The 23,261-nt window shown below is 44.5% G+C and overlaps 1 protein-coding gene across 7 annotated transcripts in view; it reads right to left on the bottom strand.

Annotated features, from left to right (window-relative positions):
- The window catches only part of KCNMA1 (potassium large conductance calcium-activated channel, subfamily M, alpha member 1), a 772,904-nt gene that overhangs the window by 130,801 nt on the left and 618,842 nt on the right, over positions 1–23,261 (bottom strand). For 6 of the 7 annotated variants that reach the window (XM_010834186.1, XM_010834188.1, XM_010834189.1 and 3 more), the window contains exon 18: positions 16,412–16,488. In XM_010834186.1, coding sequence (XP_010832488.1) covers positions 16,412–16,488 — 77 coding nt within the window. Of the gene's footprint in view, positions 1–5,576; positions 5,751–16,411; positions 16,489–23,261 lie in introns of all 7 variants that reach the window. The other variant, XM_010834190.1, reaches the window with a different exon arrangement.

The following is a 23,261-nucleotide window of genomic DNA, read 5'->3' as shown; positions in this document are numbered from 1 at the left end:
TGTTCTGAAATAAAAATGCAAACATAATTTCCATGTCACCTTGCATAAGGACTTCTGTTTAGCTTCCTCGTGGCATGCCAACGCTTTTTCCGGTTTGTCCTTGAAGAGCCCAGTCCCTTATTAAGGAATCATATGCCTGGGAAGCAGGGTGTCCCACAGACAGGGATGCACACAAAGCTCCCTCTCCTCTCCTCAATCTGACTATTGTACTTCCTGTCTCCCAGCTCTGTTTCAAAGGATTTCTTTTAAAAAGTTGGCTGCTGTTTGCCTACTGTTCCCTTCCTCTTTCATCTACATGCAGTGTCTTTTCACAGCATATTTATCTTGAAGAATTCAATGGTACTATTTTTGAGAGAAAGAGGAGAGCACGTCACGGTCCCCAAATGCAAGTCAGTTGCTTTCACTAGACCTGTGTCATAATAGAAAAAGCAGTTATTTATTATGAATAAAAACATGATTTGTATAGAGATGTCCTTAGAGATGGACAATTAAAAGGGTTCATTTCAAAGGAAACTTTGCCGAAACATGATGGTTGTCTTACGAAGTGCAAATTGTCTTACAGTGAGCTGCCCACTGTAGGAAAGAATATATTGTGTCACCCTGCTGCTGAATGTGGCTACCAGAAAATCCAGGGACAGATGTGGGCTTCTGCAGTCTTGCCTTCTACCAACAAAAGTGCCCTAAGATTCCCATTGAGGTCCATTATGCGTGGAATGATTAAATGGTTTCCCAGGTTGAGTTGCTTTCCTGTTTTTCCCTTCCTGTGATGAAGTGCAACTGGCCAAATCAGGGCACATGGGCCAAGCCTAAAGAGGTAGGGCAGCTGCCAAAGGTTGCTGTAATATTTGTAGCTGTAAACGGACACTGGGGAGGGAGGGAGGGATAAGGGAGAAAGAGAGATTCCACCAGCAAGCATGAACAAATGGGAGATACTGCAGATCCAGAATTAATGGGTTTTAAAAAAATACAGGGCAAACCATGATTTAGATTGATTTGGGCTGAGTGTGCTTTGACTATCCTTTTTCTTTCTACCGCTGACGGTGGTCATGGGAAGAAAAAGCCTTTGGTTTCAAGGTCCAGAAACAAATAAACAAAAATAAACAAAATTTAGGATTGGGGAGCTCGAGGACGTCACCCAAAACTATACCTACAGAAAAGGACTGAGATAATTATGTGCTGTTGGTTTTTAAAGGCAGCTTATTACATTAAATCTCCCTGCAACAGGCATTGGTGACTGTCAGCATAGAGTCCTATTACAGACACTGTTCTGGAGCTATTTGCACCCCTGCCCTAGTATCTGATTTTATATACTTCAAAATGTCATTAGTGCAGTCGAGTGACTTTAGTTCTACTGACAACATTAATCCTCTGCCTGTACAAACCAAAGGCTACTTGGGATAAGCTGATTTTTGTTTATTATCTCACAAGACTCAAGATTACACTAAACTGATCTTGGTATTTCTCCCGTCAACCTAATCGTATTGGACTTCTCTTGACCAAACCATTAGAGTTGAATGCCTCCTTGTATTATATTTACACCCAAAAGAAAAGTTGTGCACCATTTAAAATTAGCTACAGCAATGCACAAGTGGGTGTATGTAATTGTGCAGGCTTAAACTATTAGTAAATTGAAAGGCTAGTGTGAGTGATCATACATGTCCTTTAGCTGAATCTATTTCCGTGTGCAAGTCGAAAGATCTATTTCTCTTCGAGCTCATGATTAATTTGTTCATGCCAGGGTTACTGATGGCTTGAGGCCAGCACCATGTCAGGCAGACCTCAGCAGGTCTGAATCAATAGGGTCTTATGTTGTCACTGTATCATAATTTGGATTGTCCCCTTTATATTAGACTTTACAATCAAATATCAGGCCAGGCTGAAATAACAAGAATAAATTCTAAACAGAGAAAAGACACTATTTTACAAAATTATATGGAAGAGAAGTGGAACCGATTAGAACTTCAATCTATATTTATGTGTGTGTGTGGATACTGTCAGTCATATGTGTGTGTGTGTGTGTGTGTGTGTGTGTGTGTTTGAGAGTACTAGAACATAGCTACTTGTGAAAAGTCTGAGGCCCATACTATCTGAGCATCTTTTAAGATAGCTGGTACTTTTATTTAGGATCAGGCAAAGTAGAAACAGAATCAGAATGATCCCAAAATGATGCACACCAATTCTAACCTACCATATTGCATGGTTCATTCCTGCCAAAAATAGACAGAATAGCCTTGTGATGCATCCTTACTGGTCACCCCTTGTCTAACTTTTCTGACATTGCTTGTTAGGTCTTTTGTAAAGAACTCCTCCTTCTCTGCAAATCTTTTTGTCAGCACAGTGTTCACAGACATCTCATGAGTTCAACAGAAGGAGACATCTGTGAGAAAAGTGTGTGACTTAACAACACAGGGAATGTGTAAGGGGCCACACCTCCAAGGAGAGGTGCGCGGAGCAGGCAGGCCCTGCTGTTAGGAGGCAGATTTCTAAAATTGTGTGAACACTTTTAATATATCACTGCTCCTCTGGGAACTGGCTACTTCTTTTCCCACTTCAGAAAACACATAATGGGACTTTGCATTTCAATTTAATGTCCCTTGAAGACAGAAATCTTTCCCCTTATAAGAAAAAAAAAAAAAAAAAGAGGTAGAGGAAAGGCAAAAGAGTGAATCAGCGAGTCTCCAAAATACACTGGCTCAACTAGGAAACTGCGACCAAAGCAAGCTCCATAATAGTATAATGACCTTTAATGACTGTCTTGGGAAACAATACAGCCCCGGCATAAAAGACAAAGGGCAAAACCCATCATGGTTCTGCTGACACTAATTCAAGATGATTTTCAGAACAACTAAAGAATGTAAGAGAAGTAATCTGATCCGCCCATCTGACCTCACTTTGATGCAAGGGCCCTTCTGCTGCCATTTCTAATTGTCAAACCCTCTACGTCTCACATCTGTTCATATTTAATGAAAAGCCCACTCTCACCACTGCTTTTTGAGGCAACCAGCCCTGTCCAATGGGCACCACCCAACCCCACCACTAGCTAGGGGAGCCCGGGGATTGCTATTGGAGCTCTGCCAGCGGAATTCTGCATAGACATAGACATCCTTTAATTGGAGAAGAGGGCTTACGTGGGCCCACGGAGGGGTTCAAATTGGAACGGATTTTTCTAACTTATTATTAATGGTCAAAGGTGAGTGGACTCACACAGGGATGGATGAAATCTGCTTTTGTATGATGGAGTGACGACGGCGGGGAGGCTGATGAAACAGAGGAGGCAAACCTCCCCCCTGAGCTGTCAGTACCAGTTACGCCTTCGACATACAGCCCAGAGCCGCAATAGTGGGGCTGATGCTGGATACGTAGAAAGACAACAATCTCATGCCCAGGATGCTTCTGAGTAGATGGGACAATCCCATCCTTAATTCTTCTCCTGGTCTCCATCAACACTTGGATTAAATTGCAGAGCTGAGAAATCCCTCCAATTATGGTTTTGCCTGCATAAGATGGAAATTGCACATACTAGGCATCATGGGCCTCAAGCAGGGGACATAGATTTGCTGTGATTGGTAGAGGCGGCCAGTGCCAAGACATGACCACAGGCCTGAGTTTAGAGCCTGAGTGGCTCCTTCCTTTTCTCCACTAGATCTCTGGCCAAGGTTTTAGAGCCCAGTGGTTACTTCAAAATAGAAGTCGTGCCTTACATGGGTAACCGAGGGGGCTGGTGCTTACATTTGCTGCCATCAATCAGAGATGTGGTCAAACTGGAGCTCACTAGAGCTCACCCCTCCACCACCCCTCCTCCCCAGCTCCTGTCTTTGAACCTGGTGTCTTGCCACACATCACAGACAAACAGGTTCTTTGCATGTTTGTGACTCAGCTCACTGTGGTGGTGTCATATGAACTGGAGAGATCTGTGATGAGAAGAATGGTGTAAGGGCATGTACTGTGGCATCTGAAAATTTTCAAAGGAAATTTCCTTTTGAGGATGTTAGGCCACTGTGATTGGGACAGTTCAAAATCTCTCTCACACTACATCTACTCAGTGTCACTGTAAAAATAATTAATCCTATCCCTTGGCACTGTTGTGAAGGAGCAGTGAATCACAAACCAGAGACAATGATGATTCTCTGGTCCTAGATCAGACTTTTCCAAAGGCCCCTAAGACCACTCCCAGCACAAATAACGTCTCAGACCTCAACTGTGAGTTCAAATATCAGCACCGGGCTTGCCACACTCCAATGCGTACAGTGAAATGAGGGCTCCCTCGGCCCAGGACACCCCATGGGTCACAGCCATACAAGCACATCATGCTGGGCTCACCTTCAACACTAGCATGTAAGCCAGCTAACTTCTCATGGGGATAAATTCTCAAGAGCGAACTGCTCTTCCCTCCCCGCCCCCTGGTGCCAGTATGAAGTAACTGCTGCTGGTGAAAATTTAGTTGAACCAGCTCTGGGCACTTAGAAGAAAAGATAAAGGATAATATGGTTACCAACAAATATGGTGGGTGCTTCCAAGAGGAAGTGATGAACACAGACGGAAGGATCGGCTTCTACCGTTCATGCTACCGAATGCGGTGACAGCCACCCTTGAAGGTATCCAAGTCCTCATGCAAACCACAACCTCGTCTGCCCTTAGAAGAGGACCCTCAGTGAATAAGCTGGAACTTTCAGTAATATCACCTATGAACTGTTTCAGTAAAACACCAGCCAAGCCCATGCTGAAGGCGAGGAACGGGGGTGTGGTGAGGCTCAGACGTGCCAGCTGTCACTACAAGACCACGAGAGACTCTGTAACCCTTCTGAGCTTGCGGGGGGCAAAGACTGACCCCAAGGACTGCACAATGGACACAAGGAAACCAGGGAGATTCTTGGCTTATGATTTTTGCTGTTATTCAGAATTACCATTGTGACAAGACAGCTTAGTTAAACAGGGGGAAAAGGAAGTTTGTAATGGACTGATCCTTCGAATGAATCATCATTGGGAGGAAAAACTCTAGAATCCACCAGCCTGTAAGGGTTGGCAGATTCAGAATATTCTTTTTCAGAGCATTAGGAGGCAATCCGGTACTAGAGGAACAAGATACAAGTTAGGAAGACACTGAAAGAAAAGAAAAAAAAAACCCGTCTGCATGGAAACCCTGCTGTATTTTGGAAAGTATCTAAGCTCACTAAGAGCAGTTTTATGCCAGAGTTGGCTTGTTCTCCCTACATCGTTTTCCTACCTCCTTTCAACCCAATCCAATGTCTGACGCCTTTCCCCAAAGAGGAAGGTATACATTTCCATGCATCTCTGTATCAATTCAGCATTTGATGTGCTGTCAGATTAATTTCTTTAAAGGAGAGAGGAATAATGTCACTGGATTATAATATCACAGCCTGCACGCTCTTACAAGAAACGTTAAGCTCACAGAACAGGGAGGGAAGCCTCCCCAGCACACACAGTGACACAGGCAGCGAGGGCAACACGCCACCACATGCGGTGGGAGGCAAGCACAGCACCACGGGGCACACCAGATGGGGATGACGCCACAGACAGCACAGACACGGAACTCTGTGTGTAGGGGTTGAACTTACAGGCACGGAAAGTGGTGGAGCAATCACTAACAGAGACAGAAGAAAGTGGGAAGGCTCTCTCAAGGGTGTCCACGTTACCACGCACACGGCCTGACATGCACGAGCAGTCACGCTCAGAACGTCCGCAATCAAAACAACATGCCCGTCTCATTCTCTTGTAGATGGACATCTTGGCTATAACCACAGGGGTTGGATGGGAGGAGAGGAAGAGCGGTAGTTAATGGCAAAGTCACACACAGCGAGGCAGCTGGAAGGGAGCTGAAGGGATTGAACACAGGTCTTAGTTCACATTAACAGTCTTGACCCAGAAAAAATAAAATGCAGAGAGACTCTTGGTAACAGTTTGGTTGTACATCGAAAAGAGCAGAGAAAGCATCAGTGGCCTGTAGAGTCCTCCAAGGCTGCTGCGTATTATTTTTCTCCCCTATGTAAAGCAAGTGACCACAGAAAAGGCATGGCTGATGACAACAGTGTTGTTGGATAAGAAGCAACACACGTTAGAGACAGCAAAAACACAACCAACATTTTTTTTCCCCTGGCACGATGAATACAGGACACAATATACACACAGCCAATTAATTAATTCCTTATTGGGTACAATAAATGTTGTGGGGGTTTTTTTGCAAGATGCAAGAATATCTAATATGTAGGCTTTCTAATTTCCTCCATTTCTGGGCATTAGGCAGAGGCTGGGATAAGCTTTCATCAAATTAGATGTGAAACGATTACATGTTAATATCGAATCTGAGGATGCCTCTGTTGAACTTCCCCAGGGTGAGTTTACATGATGCCTACAGGAATTTAAATTTACTCTTGACAGAACAAATATCCAAATCTGTCCATGTAAGAAATGCAGCTACTCAACGCGAACGCTGCATATTTGACATTAAAAGCATTTCACAAATAAGAAATCACCAGAAGCATATGAGATGTTGGTCTGTTGGAATGCACTAAGCTCCTCACGGGTGTATTTTCTGCTTACAGCTCAGAGAATGAAAATCGCATCTGCTTTTCTCTCCCCACCCACCAAAAATTCAGAAAGTTATAGGGTTATTGGTTAACAATAATTTTTTCCTATACAGAAAATACTGGCCAGCATAGAGGAGAAATTACAAAACATGAGACAAGAGAATAGATCCCATGTAAAATATCTTACTGAGATCTGCATGAGGCCTTGAGAGCTTGTCTTAAGCCACTATCATAGGTTCTGCACTGCCTGGGAATCCAACTTGAGTGCTGACCTACAAAACTTGTTGGACCCCACTGTTCTAGTTCTGAAGGCCCTTCACCTCCACCCTTCAAGCCAATTTAGATTTCAGTACAACGAGAACCTTTTGTACCTCATTTTGATGCTACAGCAGGCAAACATCATGACTTATCCTTAGCACATGCCTGCCTGCTCCTCTCACAAGATGGGAGAAGAATTCATGTTTATTCCAAGCATCACAGCCAAATAGTCAGCTAGAGTGGAGAGGTGTTATTCCCTGTGCCCATACCTTTCATTTTGAAAGTCATTTTTCCTCCATTTTTTTTTCTTAGTGGAGAAATGGTTGCACTCTTACTTTAAAATATGGCCAGTGGTTTTGCCCTCTTGGAATGTTACCGTCACCAGGAAGAGAGGTTTAAATCTCTCCAATGGGTCAAGTCCTGTTCTAAGACCTTTATGACTTGCCATCCAGTCTATTTGTCAAGCAGGGGGAACGTTATGATTGTGAGGAACAGGCACTGGGGGAGATGGATGAGAGATCTCTTCAGCAGCAACTCCATTCCCGTGATCTTGGCTCACACTTCTAGCAACAGGTTCTGTTAGCATCCTAGCTAGTCAGCTGTTCAGGTCATCACCATGCAGCCCCAGCCCTGTTCGATGCGTCATTCCTGAGCTTAGCTTTTACAAAGAAAAAAAGCAAAGAAAAAAAAGAAAAAAATTCCACTATAGCATTTGAATCAGAAGAATTTAGAAGGCACGGTATGATTGCCCAGACACCCCAAACAGCAGTTGTTGAAGTCAAGAAAGGGAAAACAGCCTTTGGTGGAAGACATGAAAATCAAGTTATTTTAAATGCATCCAGATCTGGTGCCCAACTCACAGACCACTTGCTTGGTTTTGCCTTCTCAGTTCTTTTACTGGAAATATTGACTTGTTATTTACACAGAGGAGGGAAACGAAGATGATTTTTTGTTTCGCTGTAGATAAATTGTTTTGAAAAAAAAATTTAATCAAATGCTGTAGCAGAAGAGAAGCCCATCAAACTCTGAAATGCTATGCTTCTCATTAGCAACAGTGCCTGGTTTTCGTTTTCATACTGCCATTTTGGGTTCATACACAGTAATAGACTCTGACACATTTATAGGGAAAAAAAGTTCTTATATGTATACTGTCTTCAAGGACAAGGGGAGGGAGGAAGGGATGGAATAACTTTTGAAACGGTTTTGTCAGGGGTAAACCCATCATAATGGGTGATTGAAACCTCCTACTTGATAAGGGTTCAGGAGGAAACACAAACTTCAAATCAGTGCCTCTTGGGGACTGTTTGCAATTGTTACTGTTGGCTCTTCTGGAGACCATGCATTGTTCTAAAATTTCATAGTGTTAGCATGCAGGAACAGGCTGAAACTGGTAATCAAAGCATCAAAAAAGAGAAAAAAAAAAAACAAAAAACTTTTGCTATAAGAAGATTAAATGTTAATTGTCAGCACTCACATTCCAAAGAGCATGTGCATAAGAAAGAAAGCATGCTATTTCTTGTCATTCCTTCCCAGTCATCAGTTTTACAGTCACACCAAATCCAAAACAGAAATCTCAGGAGACAAACAAGCACCACCGCACACACACAAAATCAGCAAGAATGATCAATGAGAGGCTGAAAGACAAGACAGAAACAGTTAAAAATGACTGAGCCCCACACGCTGATAAACCTTCGTGAATTACAGCATCTAGACCAAGGGGCCACCAGTTAGGAGGCTGGCACTTCTGCTTTACTTCTGAAACAGTCCATTTTCACTGATCCCCCATCAGGTGTCTTCACCTATACACTTCTGGGTCCACTTCTTAAAAGGTAAGGCCCATTCTGACCTCCTCCTGGTGACTGTGATCCATCGGGCTTGAAGGATGTTATGTCCCAGCCAGGAAGAACCTTCCACTGGGCCATGTTATGAGTCACAAACAGGCTCTTTAATTAAAAATGGATGAGGATGTGTCCCTCTGGTAGTAGCCGTTCCAGGAGAAGTAGATACTCTGTGTGTAAAATTATACTTTCAAGCCGTAAAATTTTATCAAAATTAAGTCATGGATCTCCAACTTTAGAAAACACCGTCCTCATCCGCCTCGACTTTCTCTCTGCTTCCTAATCCTTCGTTTTTGTTTTAGTGAATTGAGGCTGTTCAGAATTAACTGATGTTTTTTATTTCCATGTCTCCATGATTGTTTCCTCTTTTAGAGCTGATGTAGGTTCGAAGGTTAATTTCAGATATCAGAGTGCCACTTAAAACTCCCAAGGTTAGGTTTCAAAGGGCAATTGTGAAAGTTTCAGTATTTATTTAAAACAGAAGTTAAGGTTCCTATCTACTCTCTGGCCACATAGAGTGCCCTCTCTCCTCTGGTGTTTGCTGATTTTCTTTTTTTATCTAGTCACATAATGCTCTCTTCCCCAATCTCCATCCTCAGAAAAGGGAGTTTTCCATAGGATCTCAACGGTAACACTAAGTAGACCTGTGAGGACATCTAGTGGATCCGTGTGGAAGAGCAGCTAGTTAACAGACCATCCGGCCAAGCTGGGTGAAGATGCTGCGTGCCTCTAAGAATTGAACCCTGCAGTGTCATTTCAACTCAGCGGCTTCTCCCAATCCACAGAAGATTTTTAAGGGAGAGCCAGGATGAAAGCGAGAGAGATTCCAGGACATGGTCCTAGAGTGGTCAAAAGTGGCAGCTTGCATGGGCTGTGCAGTCATGACCCATAGAGCAGGACTGCTTCGGCACCGGCTGGCTGGGTCTCCTTCAGTCAGGTCAGTTCAGTCGCTCAGTTGTGTCCGACTCTTTGCGACCCATGAATTGCAGCACGCCAGGCCTCCCTGTCCATCACCAACTCCCTCCACGTCCATCGAGTCAGTGATGCCATCCAGCCATCTCACCCTCTGTCGTCCCCTTCTCCTCCTGCCCCCAATCCCTCCCAGCATCAGAGTCTTTTCCAATGAGTCAACTTTTCGCATGAGGTGGCCAAAGTACTGGAGTTTCAGCTTCATCATCAGTCCTTCCAATGAACACCCAGGACTGATCTCCTTTAGAATGGACTGGTTGGATCTCCTTGCACTCCAAGGGAGACTTAGAGTCTCCTTAGAGCCCTGTTATAGCTTCCTGAGACAGGGAACAGACAAGAGTGTGTCGAGGAGAGGTGTCCGTGATGCAGCTACATGTCATTCCATTTCAGCGTTCTTAGAACTTTATGCTCAATTAATTGTCCCCATCGGCTGGCTTAACTCTGGGAAAGTAGAGAAATATAAGCCCCTGGAGACTCCGTTTTCTTTTGGCCCACATCGTAAGGTTCTTGTTCTTGGACTAGTGCCACAGATGCAAACAGGTTATGTGGTTGCCAAGAATTAGACCCTAGGTCTAAAGGTGTTTCTCCTCTAAGAACTTTGTCCTAGCAGTTTTACAATTTGAGAAAAAGCTTTTATGTCCTTTCCTTCACCACGATGAAGTGCATATTCATCCAATACTTCCATTATGACTTCCTAGTGCTATTTTTAGAGACAAAAGTATTTTCCTCATGGACATCATCAAAGCTGTTTACTCAAGTGTTGAAAACTGGAAGATTTCTCAGACATACTCTTGGACAACTGTTCCTATACATGCAAAGGTCTTGATCATGAGAAAGGAAACCTGTAGAGAAGGGGCTGCTATCAATTAGCTTGGTTACTGCTCTTTCCTTGTGTCAAGCTGACAGTCAGTTGTCAAGTTCAGGTTCTCTGCTGGTTAGCCCTTCAGAGCCAAGCTTGGAATGGAAGAGGGAGTTGGACTCCATCCCGTTCTCACACCATCTGCCTCCTGAATCAGCAACCAAATTGTCAGCCAATTTCCAATTGTAGAATCTTAATTTCCAGGGTGGGCTGGAAGGGGCATGAAAATCAGTGCTGGACTGAAAGGCTCAGGTGGAGTTTTCCAACTGCTGGGAAAAAATACTGTAGGTTTCAAATGGAGCAATTCGAGGCAAGACTGGAGTGGAAGAAAAAGCAAAACAACAAAAACCTGCTCTTCAATTCAGATTGCAACTTCATGTTTAAAATCAGTCCAATGAAGGGTGGATTATTTGCTGAAGGCGGAACTCTAGAGCTGCTCTTTGTATGCTCGGCAGCAACTAAAATTCTAAGTCAAAATATCCATGGAAGAAAAAGTCCACTGAGGTGTAAGACGGAGGCATTTGTTTGATAGAACGATGGGAATCCGAGAGCATTCTTTCAAGTCCTATAAATGGGGAGTGATGTCTTCACTTGGTGAAATTCTCCAACTAGCTTCTGGAGGGATGAGAAAGACCTTCCCAGGGAGTTTTCCAGCAATGGAAAGAAGGGAACAAAAAAGCTGGTTAATGACAGCAGCAGACAGCACACTGAGCTAGTAGGGTGATCCTGCCCTGAACGCTGTACTGTGGCTGGAGAAGACAGAAGAATTTGGCACTGGACTTGTTTGCGGACTGACACCATGCTTTCCCTCCACTAGCTACAGTAGGCAGCTTGGCAGGAAGGAAAGCCGTCCATGTCCTCAAGCCATTTTTCAAGATGTTCTGCCGATAAAGGGAGCCACGGAGCCAATTCTGGCAGAATTTTGCCCCAAATTGAAGGTCACTTTTGTTTTGTTGGTACACAGAGTGTTCCATACCCTCCAATGACTAGCCCAAACCAGATGACCAACTTTCTTCTTCTTCTGCAAAGGAGTCAGAGAGGACCAGGTGCAGAAACATCTCCACATTCCAGGGCTGCTGTACCGAACGGTCTATAGGTCGGGTCTCTCGTACACGAGTAAAGATGGGTGCTTGTTGCTGGTGCCGTGGAAAGCAGTACTGTTCCAAGGCTCACACGGAAACGCTGGCCTCAAAGGTCATCATCAACTGCCACATCTTGCTGGGAGAGACGGTCCAACTCTTTGAGTAACTTAGGGCTCAAAGACTTCCATTTACTCATCCAGGCTTCTACACAGCTCATTAATAAAACGGAACATAGTCTTTGAGCCATCCCTTTCTGCCTTAAACGAGTAAGCAGATCTTGCATAGATGTCTAGGTATACAGGAACTAGGTATGTCCTAGTGGGTATTGCTGAGGGAGAAATTTTATTTTAAAGCAAGGTACTTCACAGACTATAGAAAATAATTACCACTGTGGAAATACTTGTCTCCAGTAAGGCAATTTAGGTACTTACAGTCCCAAAGTTGGGTGTCCAATTAATTCTCTCTCAAGCACTTACTTCGTGTAGAGAGGCACGTACGGTGTAATAAATATATCACTCTCTATATATCTCTATGCTTATATATAAAAATGTACATTTTTACATATAAAGTACTGGTACATATCATATATATATCACAACATGGGAATATATATGTAGCATATGTGTTTCCTTCAGGATAGGAATTCAAGCTTAATAGCAGAGGAGACCAAGTATAATTTATCAAAGGCAAGCATGACAATGACCCCCATTTGATGAGGCTTCTAGAGCTAGTGGTAATTACCTCAGCCGACTCAGTGTCCCCTCAAGGTCCCTGAGACAAGGCCTTCAAGACAAACACTGTTGTTAAGGTCTTATTTTCAAGTGGAAAAAATAAGACAATGCCAGAAGCTGGCAAGAGGTTGGCAGAGGGGGAATGGGGTGGGGGGCAATGGAGGGGGTGGGAGGTGAATGAACAGAGAGGGGTTCCCTGCTCGCAGGGTTCTCCAGCTCCAGGCTACTCTGCAGACCGAGTTGGGGCATGATGTTACTGCTACATGCAACATGAATACCAAAAGAAAAAAAGAAACTGCAACTGTACAGAAAATAAAAGAAGTATCTCTTCTAGAGAAAGACAGGGGGAACTGGACTCTGGGCTGCTGGGAACCCGTTTTACTCACAATATATCACTACCAGTGTGCAGTTAAAATAGAGTAGGGGCCGTATTCCAAGGCAGCAATGAGAAAAAAAAAATAAATCAAAAATATGTCAATGATTAGAAGTTAAAGAAAATCCCTTCAAAACACAGCAAATTTAGAACATGACTTGTCCCCTAGGAGTCCACCTTTTGGCAAACTTTTAGAAGCTGGGGGAGAAAAAAGGAAATCATTAGACTGGATTTGTTACACAGAAAAAGAAAATGAGTAAATAGCAGATTCTGAGAACTTGCTCCTTGGCCAGACAGCTGAATTTGACTCTCTTCCTGGATGGAGAACTATGAAAAAAATGGGAAAAAATGCAAAAGTTAAACTATACTACCACAGAATTTCCAGAAACACAGTGTCCACACTCAATATTTCTCCAGGTAGTATGACATAAGACATTTAAGACTGAATGAAGGTGAATGGGGATGTTGGGGATGGGATGGGAAGATTTAGAAAGGGAAAAGCGAGGTTGGGAGGGGAGGGTTAGAAAACAATAAAATCCAGGGATGTCATCAGCTCTGCCCTCCCAGAGACATATCATTCCAGGATGAATTGTTAATACTTGGCCTACCAGGTTTGGACAACGGAGCGTGGGTCGTGCTGCCCTCTCCAATTTAGGGTTACAGGCAATGTGTGTTCAAAGGCAGGAAACCACCCGACTTGCATGCATTATTAAAACTTCTAGCTCCTTCTAACAAAAGTTTCTTGGCAACCCTATCTTCCCCAATTTCCTAACCTGCCCAGCATGCCCAGGGAAGTTCAAGTTTAATCATTCATTTTATTCTAACCACCCTGCTCACATATGCATCTGCATCCCACCCTCTGTAACACAGGCTGCTATGGCCTTTTAATGAGGAAGAATGATATGTGAACAGTTCTGACTGTTAGCAAGCATTAGCCTCACAGCTGAAGGCCTCCATGAGGCCCAGAAGGGGAAAAGGGTGCAGAGAGAGGGAGCGAGGTCCTATCTCACTGCTTGGCTCTGCAGGGACAGTCCTTTTGTAGAAGGAAACGGCAACCCACTCCAGTGTTCTTGCCTAGAGAATCCCAGGCACGGGGGAGCCTGGTGGGCTGCCGTCTATGGGGTCCCACAGAGTTGGACACGACTGAAGTGACTTAGCAGCTTAGCAGCAGTGCTGCCCTGTAGGATGGGAGATCATTCGATTCACTAGCTGAACCAATGTTAAAGGTAATGAGAGTAGAATTATTTCAAACAATTACGTCCCTCTCTCTCCAGGAGGAAGCTAAAGTCAGTGGCCGCTTGCTTGCCTGGAATCAAGATGGAAAAATATTTTAGAGGCCAAACCCTCATTTCCAGGGACTTAAAAACCTGATTGCTGGGTTCCACGTCAGTGCCCAGTGAGGAACATGGAGTCAGCATCCAAGCAGGAGTCATTCCCTGCCATTTCCATTCTCGCCTCCCTAGAGCCTGTTCTCTGTCTAGTCAGCAGGGAGATTCTTTAAAACAAGAATTGATGATATCATTAACTTGCTTAAACTCTTGCAATGGCTGTATTTATTATAGGACTAAAACCCAAGTTTCTTCCCATGGGCCCTGCCTGACCTCATCTCCTACCAACCTCTCCCCAACCCCACCAGCCTCATTGGCCTTCCTGCCTTTGCTCAAACACCACCAACTTATCCCTGCCTCTGCCCATGCTGTTTACCTGGACTGGATCTCAGCTTCAGCATCATCTCCCAAAGAACACCTTCCAGACCTTTCTGGCTAAAGCAGCATACCCCTACAAGATCCCTCACTTTCTCAGGCAGTCTTCTCTCTCTTCAGAGCACTTGTCTCTCTCTGAAGGTATTTAATTATTTCTATGCTCACTGCTTATCTCCATTCACTAGAGTGAAGACTCCAGGAGGGCAGGGACTGTCTTATTCACTGCTCCCTCCCTGCCTCCAAGAGTAGTGCCTTGCACAAAGAAGGCACTCAAACACATGTGAATGACTGACAAACAAGTGAAGGGAGTCTTGCCATTTCACTGACACCCCATGGGGCCAGATTCTCTGGCAAGTATCTGGTCAAGGGTTATTGGCATTAATACTCTCCTGCATTCCCCAAACCCCTTCACTACAAGGGTTTTCTGACAAGGGTTCATCCTATCATACTTGTTTCTCTCCCATGTACTTCTGCCTTTGGATGTTGTATTCCTTCTGATGGAAGTGATCCAGGCGATGCCTGGTCAACTGAGCTCTGTTTCTATGTTTCCAACCAACCGAGCTGAGCTGAGTGGGTGCACTGCCCAGTGAGAAGGGCCTTTTGAGTTATGGAGTGTGGGGGACTGGATGAGAAGTGAGTTTGTTCTGTGTCTTTACAGGATTTTAGATGCTCTTCCTGGTAGGCTGCCAGAATTAGAGCATTCTTAGGCCCCAAGAAGTTAGAGGTATGGATACTCTGCATGGTGAGGTCTCAGAGACGGGTAAAGGAGACCATGTGTTAAGTCCGTGGACCAAAGCTGCCCCAAGCTTGTGAATCAGCCCTAGAATATTTCTGAAGAAACTTCTCTAGACAAAGAGTGCTTCCCATGAGCATTTGCCACAAGACTGACACAAGCCCATGTGTGTGCTTGTGAAAAAGTATTTTGTGGGTGACCTTTTATCATTGGGTTCTTACTCTGCAGATCCAAGATCACTCACCTTGCCCTTCTCTCTTACTAAAAAGACTAGGGAACAGCATCAAGAGGAGTCTTCAGCTGAGCCTGAACCCCTGTCTGTCGGATCTGTGTGATCTCATCAATCTCATCCTCCCACTAAACTTGGTGCCTCACTTTCCTCTTTCTGTAAAATGAGATTAATCATACCCGCTGACAACTACGCAAGGTTATGCTGAAGATCAAAGATAATAATGATCGTAAAGAGCTCAAGAAACATGAAAAACACCACGGGAAGGAAGGAATCACTATTGCTGTTTTCTCCAGGGTTGTGAACAACTTCTACTAGACAATGCAACGTAATGACTGCAAGCTTTACTTGATGTCCTAATGCTTTAGGTCAAGAGTTCACCATCCACCATTCCTGATTTACCATATCCTCAAGAAGTCCCACTGGCTGCTTTGTAAGGAGTTTGAGACAAGATAGGCCAGCAGCTGTCGAGCCCAACCTAACCCATCTCGAAGAGCAGTGGTGTTTGAGGTTTGGTCACCAGGCAATGGTATGTAAAGTCCAGTGGTGATGATGACCAAGTTCTTCCCTTAGGCCAGTCTGAGGGTATCGCAACTGAAAACTCTGACCTCTGGTAACCAATCCAGCAAGGATCCCAAGTGGAAAGAGAGTCATCTCCCAAACCCTCAGACTCAGTTTCCCTTCAGCCCTAGCACAGCCACCTTTACACTTGACAGCCCCTAGTCCACTGAAAATCACCATGCGAAAACGCTCCCTCCTCCAGGGCCTCGGCTGCCCGCCGTCTCAAACCTAGATCGCATTTACTGTGTTTGATGGACACAGCTATCTAGGCATCCCTTTAGAGTCAAGAAGTGGGGATTAGGCGTGAGGCTCACACCGAGGTGTTGATGGTGGCGATTTTCCATCCTCTGCTCTGATCAAGTGAGGACGAGAATGTATTTCATGTCTCTTTAAACTGTGGGGTGAAACATAAACATATTCAAGAACTCTCTTGATGTTTAGTGTTTCTTTAAAAAGGAAAGGAGAAGGGAAATGAATTGGGGGGAAAGAGGAAGGAGAGAGGGAGGGGAGGGGAAAGAAACACTACTTACGCCGTTTGCAGCCGCATTTTTTTATCCTTTTGGGATCCGTGATGTCATCATGACAGGCCTTGCAGTAAAAAAATGCCCTGGAGAGAGAGAATGGAAAAACTGACACATTTCATAATCCACCCAAGTGAAATGAGGACCACATTTCCTCCACCACGGTGCCAAATTAATGAAACACGCCAGCACTAATTTCCTTTAATCTTCTGAAAGGTTTAGACATTCATAGACGGAAATGTTTGTTGCAAGACCATTTACTTCAAACACAGGATTCTGCAATTTGAGTTAGTGCTTCTTTTCATAAACTTTTATTTGAAAAGGAGCTGGGAGAGGGTTTGCTGACGTGACACACCACGTCTGCCCTCCCTGCTTGCATTTTCGAGAACAGCTCTCAATGCCACTCATCAGAACACTGGGCAACCAGCTCTGGGCCCTCGGTCGGAGGTTTAATACATCCCTGACATCCTCATGGTCTGATCAAAGAGGTATTAAAAGGGCACAAGGATGACTTTCCTCAGTCAAATAAAAATATCAGCCTTGTCACTGATATTTGAAAGCACGATCTCTTGTCAGCCAAGGTAAGCAAGAAATTGAAGAAGAAGGGAAAGTCATGGGGGTCCTCTGTCAAATTCCTTCTGGGATTTCATAGCCCATATTTACTCCCAAACAGGCCAGACCCACTCCCACACTCTCCGGACCTGAGAATACTACATCAGTGAAGGTTTTCTTCTTACTAAGGAGCACAGTTCACTTGACCCCAGGGATGGGTTGGGCAGAGGGTGTTACAGGGTTAGGGTAGAGGACTAAACCTGGGTAGAAAGGTGACCCACAGGCAGCAATCAACAAGAAAATCCCCTCGTGTGACTCAAGTGTCAATATGTGATTACAAGGTGCATTGGCTGTGCTGGAGATATATTCTGGATGAGACAAAGCAAGGTCACTGGGGCACTGTTTAAAATGTACAGGGCCTGGAAAAACAGCACTGGGGGCCTGTATCCTTTCAGTACTGGGGAGGGGGGTGGGTACTGTGACAGTGATAAAATTCACCAGAACAACCTTCTGAATAAGGAGACTAACAAAATTTCTGGCTCACCACCTTCATCACTCCCAACATGCAACTGAATGCCAAGGATAAACATGGTCCTTCCTTGACCTAGGCTATAAAGAAAGAAACACATTTCTTGACCATGTTATTCTTGGTTCCTTTTTGTTTTTCATAGGACTTCATTTATGTTTGGCACTGGCTGGAAACCAACTTTAAGACTTTGGGATCTGGAAGAGATTGTGTAGATCTTGCAGCTGAAGTCCCTGGGACTCAGGGTCCTCATCTGTAAATCGAGGAGGTTGTCATGATCTGCCCAAAGTCATCCTGTCTAGACCTTAGCCAACTCCAGGACTTCTAAAGTCAAGCCCAAAGCTCTTTCTACCTTAGCAGCTCAGCCACTGCTTAAAATGCCAGTTCTCAACCATCTTGCAAAAAACAAAAGGTAGCTGACTGCTTGCCTGAGTGACAGTGTGGCTAAGAACCCAATCAGTGATGACTTGCCCTGAAAGGGGAAGGACAGGAAAGGAGGAAGCAATTTTTCTTTCACTTCCCTTGGACATTTTCTCCCCCATTTGATGTCTCTACACATAATAATAATTGTAACAAAAATGCATTTATAGAGCACAGATTATAGCCCAGGAGCTGTTTTAAGCATAAGTATTAACACATTAACATATTTGATTCTCAAACAATCCTTTGAAAGAGATATGATTATCTCTGAATTACAGATAAGGAAACTGAAGCACAGAGAGTTTAAGTGGCCTGTCCAAGGTCACAAAGAAAAGAGTAGCAGAGCCCGGATTCAAACTCACACAGTCAAGTGCTAGAGCCCAAGGTCTTAACACATCTCCACTAAAGAGATGGTGAGACAATGGATGGGTCTGAATAGATGACTAAAAAGGTAAAGTATGATTATTTCATGAATTAAAGCTGGATTCTGAAAATGAAATATGCAAAGGGCCAGACATGTAAACTTAATGAGTAAAATGGGGGTGGAGGGGCCTGTGGTGACCTGGAGATGCACTACCCCCAACCCAGGGCAGAGTATCTAAGCTCCAGCTGATTCTTGCTAAGAGGCACTTCTCTGCACTTCCCCACCCATCTCTGCCTTCCATGCTTACCTGGCAAAGCCCTGGCGCTCCGTACACCTGTACTCAAGCAGCTGAGCCTTGCTGGGGAAAGGAACACACCTCTATGCCAACTGATTTCGCTTTAAATCCATGGTTGTGCATGCCAGGAGTCTTTTCACACTTCTCGGGATCCCCTGCCTCGGACCTCCTCCTCCCTGTCAACTTTCTCGCCACTCCCTCTCCTTCTCACCCACCCCTTCTCCAGTTGGTGACCTTGCCCTATCCATCACCAAGACGAGATCTGCATCCTGCAAAGCTGGCCTTTAGGGTCTCCTTGTCCTCAGGTTTCCTGTTGTGTTTGGCCAATGGGAGGGGCCGGCAGGAGACTGGAGGGTGAAAAGTGGTAGGAATTGGCAGTGATGAGATTCCTTTACTGAAGGACCCGGCTCCTGCCAAGCAGTGTTTCCTACACTGCAACCTTTCTCTCCACATTCTGACAGCCCTCCTTTGAGTCTCCAGATCCAGGGCTAAGAGTGGCTCCCGTCTGTTGTGAGCGCTGGTGTGCTTTGTCATCCCTTGCTAGTTTTCCTTAACTCTGTGCCCATAACTTTACATGGTCCCTTCATAAAACTCGCCTCCCTTTTCCCATTTAAGCATGTCATTTGTTTCTTGCCAGGACCCTCACTGAAACAGCAGCCACCCAAATGTACATCTCCAGCCCTCACTTTTTCCCAGAATGCCAGAATCTTAGGTCCCACTGGCTGTATGACATCTCCATGTGTATGTTTAGTGTGTATTGCCTGCTTATCCTAGTCTAGATAGAATTCTTGATTTCCTACCACCCAGAATTTGCTCCTTCCCCAATTTACCCTATCTCGGTAAGATGGAGCCATCATTCCCCCAAACAGTGTAAGCTCCAGATCTAGGCTCCATTCTTGATTCCTCTTTTCCCCCCTTTCTTATATTCAGTTCATCAGAGGGTCCTACAGACTCTGTAAAATGTATTCTGAGTTGGTCTTACTTCTTTCCACCTCTACTCACCTCTTGCAGCAGCCCCCAAGTCCATGGGCCTCCTCTCCCCTACTCCCACTACCTCCCATTCTCTACCATGCAGATAGAAACACCTTTTAATACATCATCTCCAGCTTAAGACCATCCATGATTCCATGTAATAACACAGCCTCTGTATAAAGTCCTATGGAAACCAGCCCCTGCTGTTCCCTCTAACCTCATCTCACCCCCTCAGTTCCCTAAACATGACAAAATTGTTACCACCATGTCTCCTCTTCCTTTCTGATCCCTGTTCAATGGATTCTTTGTCATCACCTCCATCTCTGCTCATATATCTCTCCCTCAGAGCAGCCATCATTTCGGTTCAGTTCAGTTCAGTTCAGTCCAGTTCAGTCACTCAGTCATGTCCGACTCTTTGTGACCCCATGAATCACAGCACACCAGGCCTCCCTGTCCATCACCAACTCCCGGAGTTCACTCAAACTCATGTCCATCGAGTCAGGGATGCCATCCAGCCATCTCATCCTCTGTCATCCCCTTCTCCTCCTGCCCCCAATCCCTCCCAGCATCAGAGTCTTTTCCAATGAGCCAACTCTTCGCATGAGGTGGCCAAAGTACTGGAGTTTTGGCTTTAGCATCAGTCCTTCCAATGAACACCCAGGACTGATCTCCTTTAGAATGGACTGGCTGGATCTCCCTGTAGTCCAAGGGACTCCCAAGAGTCTTCTCCAACACCACAGTTCAAAAGCATCAATTCTTCGGTGCTCAGCTTTCTTCACAGTCCAACTCTCATATCCATACATGACCACTGGAAAAACCATAGCCTTGACTAGATGGACCTTTGTTGGCAAAGTAATGTCTCTGTTCTTGAATATGCTATCTAGGTTGGTCATAACTTTCCTTCCAAGGAGTAAGTATCTTTTAATTTCATGGCTACAATCACCATCTGCAGTGATTTGGGAGCCCAAAAAGTCTGACACTGTTTCCACTGTTTCCTCACCTATTTCCCATGAAGTGATGGGACCGGATGCCATGATCTTTGTTTTCTGAATGTTGAGCTTTAAGTCAACTTTTTCACTCTCCACTTTCACATTCATCAAGAGGCTATTTAGTTCCTCTTCACTTTCTGCCATAAGGGTGGTATTATCTGCATATCTGAGGTTATTGATATTTCTCCCGGCAATCTTGATTCCAGCTTGTGCTTCCTCCAGTCCAGCGTTTCTCATGATGTACACTGCATATAAGTTAAATAAGCAGGGTGACAATATACAGTCTTGATGTATTCCTTTTCCTATTTGGAACCAGTCTGTTGTTCCATTTCCAGTTCTAACTGTTGCTTCCTGACCTGCATACAGATTTCTCAAGAGGCAGGTCAGATGGTCTGGTATTCCCATCTCTTTCAGAATTTTCCACAGTTTATTGTGATCCACAAAGTCAAAGGCTTTGGCATAGTTAATAAAACAGAAATAGATGTTTTCCTGGAACTCTCTTGCTTTTTCCATGAACCATCACTTACCCACAATCTAAATCAGTGACAGTTGCATTAATTCTTTGCAACATGAACAAACAAAACTGCAATTCTCTCCTCCCTAGATTGTGAGCCCATGAAAGCAGTGTCTCCTCCCCACTGTTCACCACTGCTTCCCTGGCACCTAGTACAGAGTGTTCTCAAAAGTGAGCGACCTGCAGATGTTTGATGAATGAAGGAGTAAGATAATGCTCAGAGGGTTTCACCCCTCTTTTCCTAAAGCACTGCATCTGAAAGTTTCTCTGAGCTACAATCCATTAACTTTTTCCCAACACTTTTTTTGCAACTGAGGGTGCAAACTCAATACTAGATCCATTTTATACTTTTCCATTTTAGCAAACTTGTTTAGTTTCCTGCAAACCTCCAATGTCCTTTCTGTGGTTTTCAATCCCCTAACTGACAGCATTTGCTCTTGACACATCACACACCACGGAAAATTACAGGCTGGTGTTGAGGCTGATTGTGTCAGCATGTATTTGGAAACACCATAAAGCACTGAAATGAGACATATTGTACTCCCTAACACAGGAGGTAATTTGCTTTTTGGACTGCCTGGTATTTGTGACATTCATTAGTGAGAGATGTAATAGGAAATAGAATTACACGAATAGGAGCTTCATGTTAGATTTGCTATCTGGGAGGCCCATGGGATCACTGGTACACTTGTGCCCCCAGCGCCTATGCATGCTGAGCACTGTTTCCAGCTTTTGTGTCTTGTGTCTGGTCAAGGGATCAACCTTCTCTCCCAGGAGACCTGGAGGGGCTTCAGTCCCAGTTAGCCTCGCTTTCCTCTTACAGGTGACCCCAGTTTGGGGGGTACTCCTGGAAAAGGAGAAGCTCTATGAACTGGATAAGGAGCTTTTCCTCTTTCACCTGAATAATGACAATCCTGTCCAAATTTGCAGAAGTAAATTTAAGTCATTAGATACCTCAGTCTCAAGGAGTTTTTTCTTTAGCTTCTACACCCCCCCCCCCTTTTTTTTTTTTTTGGCTGTACCACAAGATACACAGGATATCTTAGTTCCCCAACCTGGGATTGAACCCATGCCCCCTGCATTGGGAGCATGGAGTCTTAATCACTGATCCACCAGAGAAGTCCCCCTAAAAGCTTTTATAACTAGCAGGGCTAGTTTTTAAGAGGGGATGAAGAGGAAGAAAATAAGTGTCAGTTGTCAAATCTCATAGGTCTGTGCTCAGCATGGCAGATTCACCTCTTGGCAAATAAGAATGTAAGCTCTGGAATGGGACTTACTGGTTTTAAACCCTGGCCCTATGACTCAGTAGCCATGTGGCTTTGGGCGAGTTAATTTACTAATCTGTGCCTCAGTTTCCTCACATGTAAATGGCAGTAGCAAGGCTCCCTGTCTCACAGTCTGTTGAGAGGATTAAATGAGTTCATCAACGTCTGGTGTCTGCAACTTAGAACACAGCTGGCGCACACGGAACTCTGCATACAAATTCACTAGTGTTTCTAACTGTGGTCAAAATGTCCTTAGAAAAGGAAAGACCAGTTCCAGTTGGGCTCTGCCACTTGCTTATATGCTGCATGCCCTTGTACAAATCATTTGTCTCGATTTCACAGATGAGGAAACTGAAGCCTGGAGAGTTTCAGAAGACCAACCTCACCAGGTTATTTTGAGGACTAGCAGCAAAGACTGTACAATACCCAGCATCAGCCTGGCTTTGAATAGGAGCTCACTGGGTGAAGACAATGTTCTTATGTTCAGTCGCTAAGTCGTTTCTGACTCTTTGTGATCCTATGGACTGTAGATCACCAGGCTCCTCTGTCCATGGGACTGTTATAGGCAAGAATACTGGAGTGGGTTGCCATTTCCTCCTCCAGGAGATTTTCCCAATCCAGGGGTCAAACCTGTGTCTCCTGCTTTGGCAGGCAGATTCTTTGCCACTGAGCCCCTGGGAAGCCCAGTGAAGACAACAGGCTTAATATAAAAATGACACCTGAACAATTCATCATTTATTTAAGATATTTTATGTAACATTGTCCTTGAGCTGAGGGACCTTTCTGACCTTCTGAGTCACATTTTTCTATTAGTAAATTTTTTCTAGTTCACAGGCTAGAATCAAATATAATAACACTCCATGGTATTCTGCAGAAAGTCCTATGATTTCCTGGGCTGTTTAAACAGGTTTGAGAATATGAACAAAAGTGTCATGAAACATTGAGGCCAATGAAATCCTGGA

Source organism: Bison bison, unplaced genomic scaffold, assembly GCF_000754665.1.
Source record: "Bison bison bison isolate TAMUID 2011002044 unplaced genomic scaffold, Bison_UMD1.0 scf7180017864029, whole genome shotgun sequence".
In the NCBI taxonomy this organism is placed as follows: Eukaryota; Metazoa; Chordata; class Mammalia; order Artiodactyla; family Bovidae; genus Bison; species Bison bison.
The sequence above is the reverse complement of the archived record's forward strand: the minus strand, read 5'-3'. Positions and strand labels throughout refer to the sequence as shown.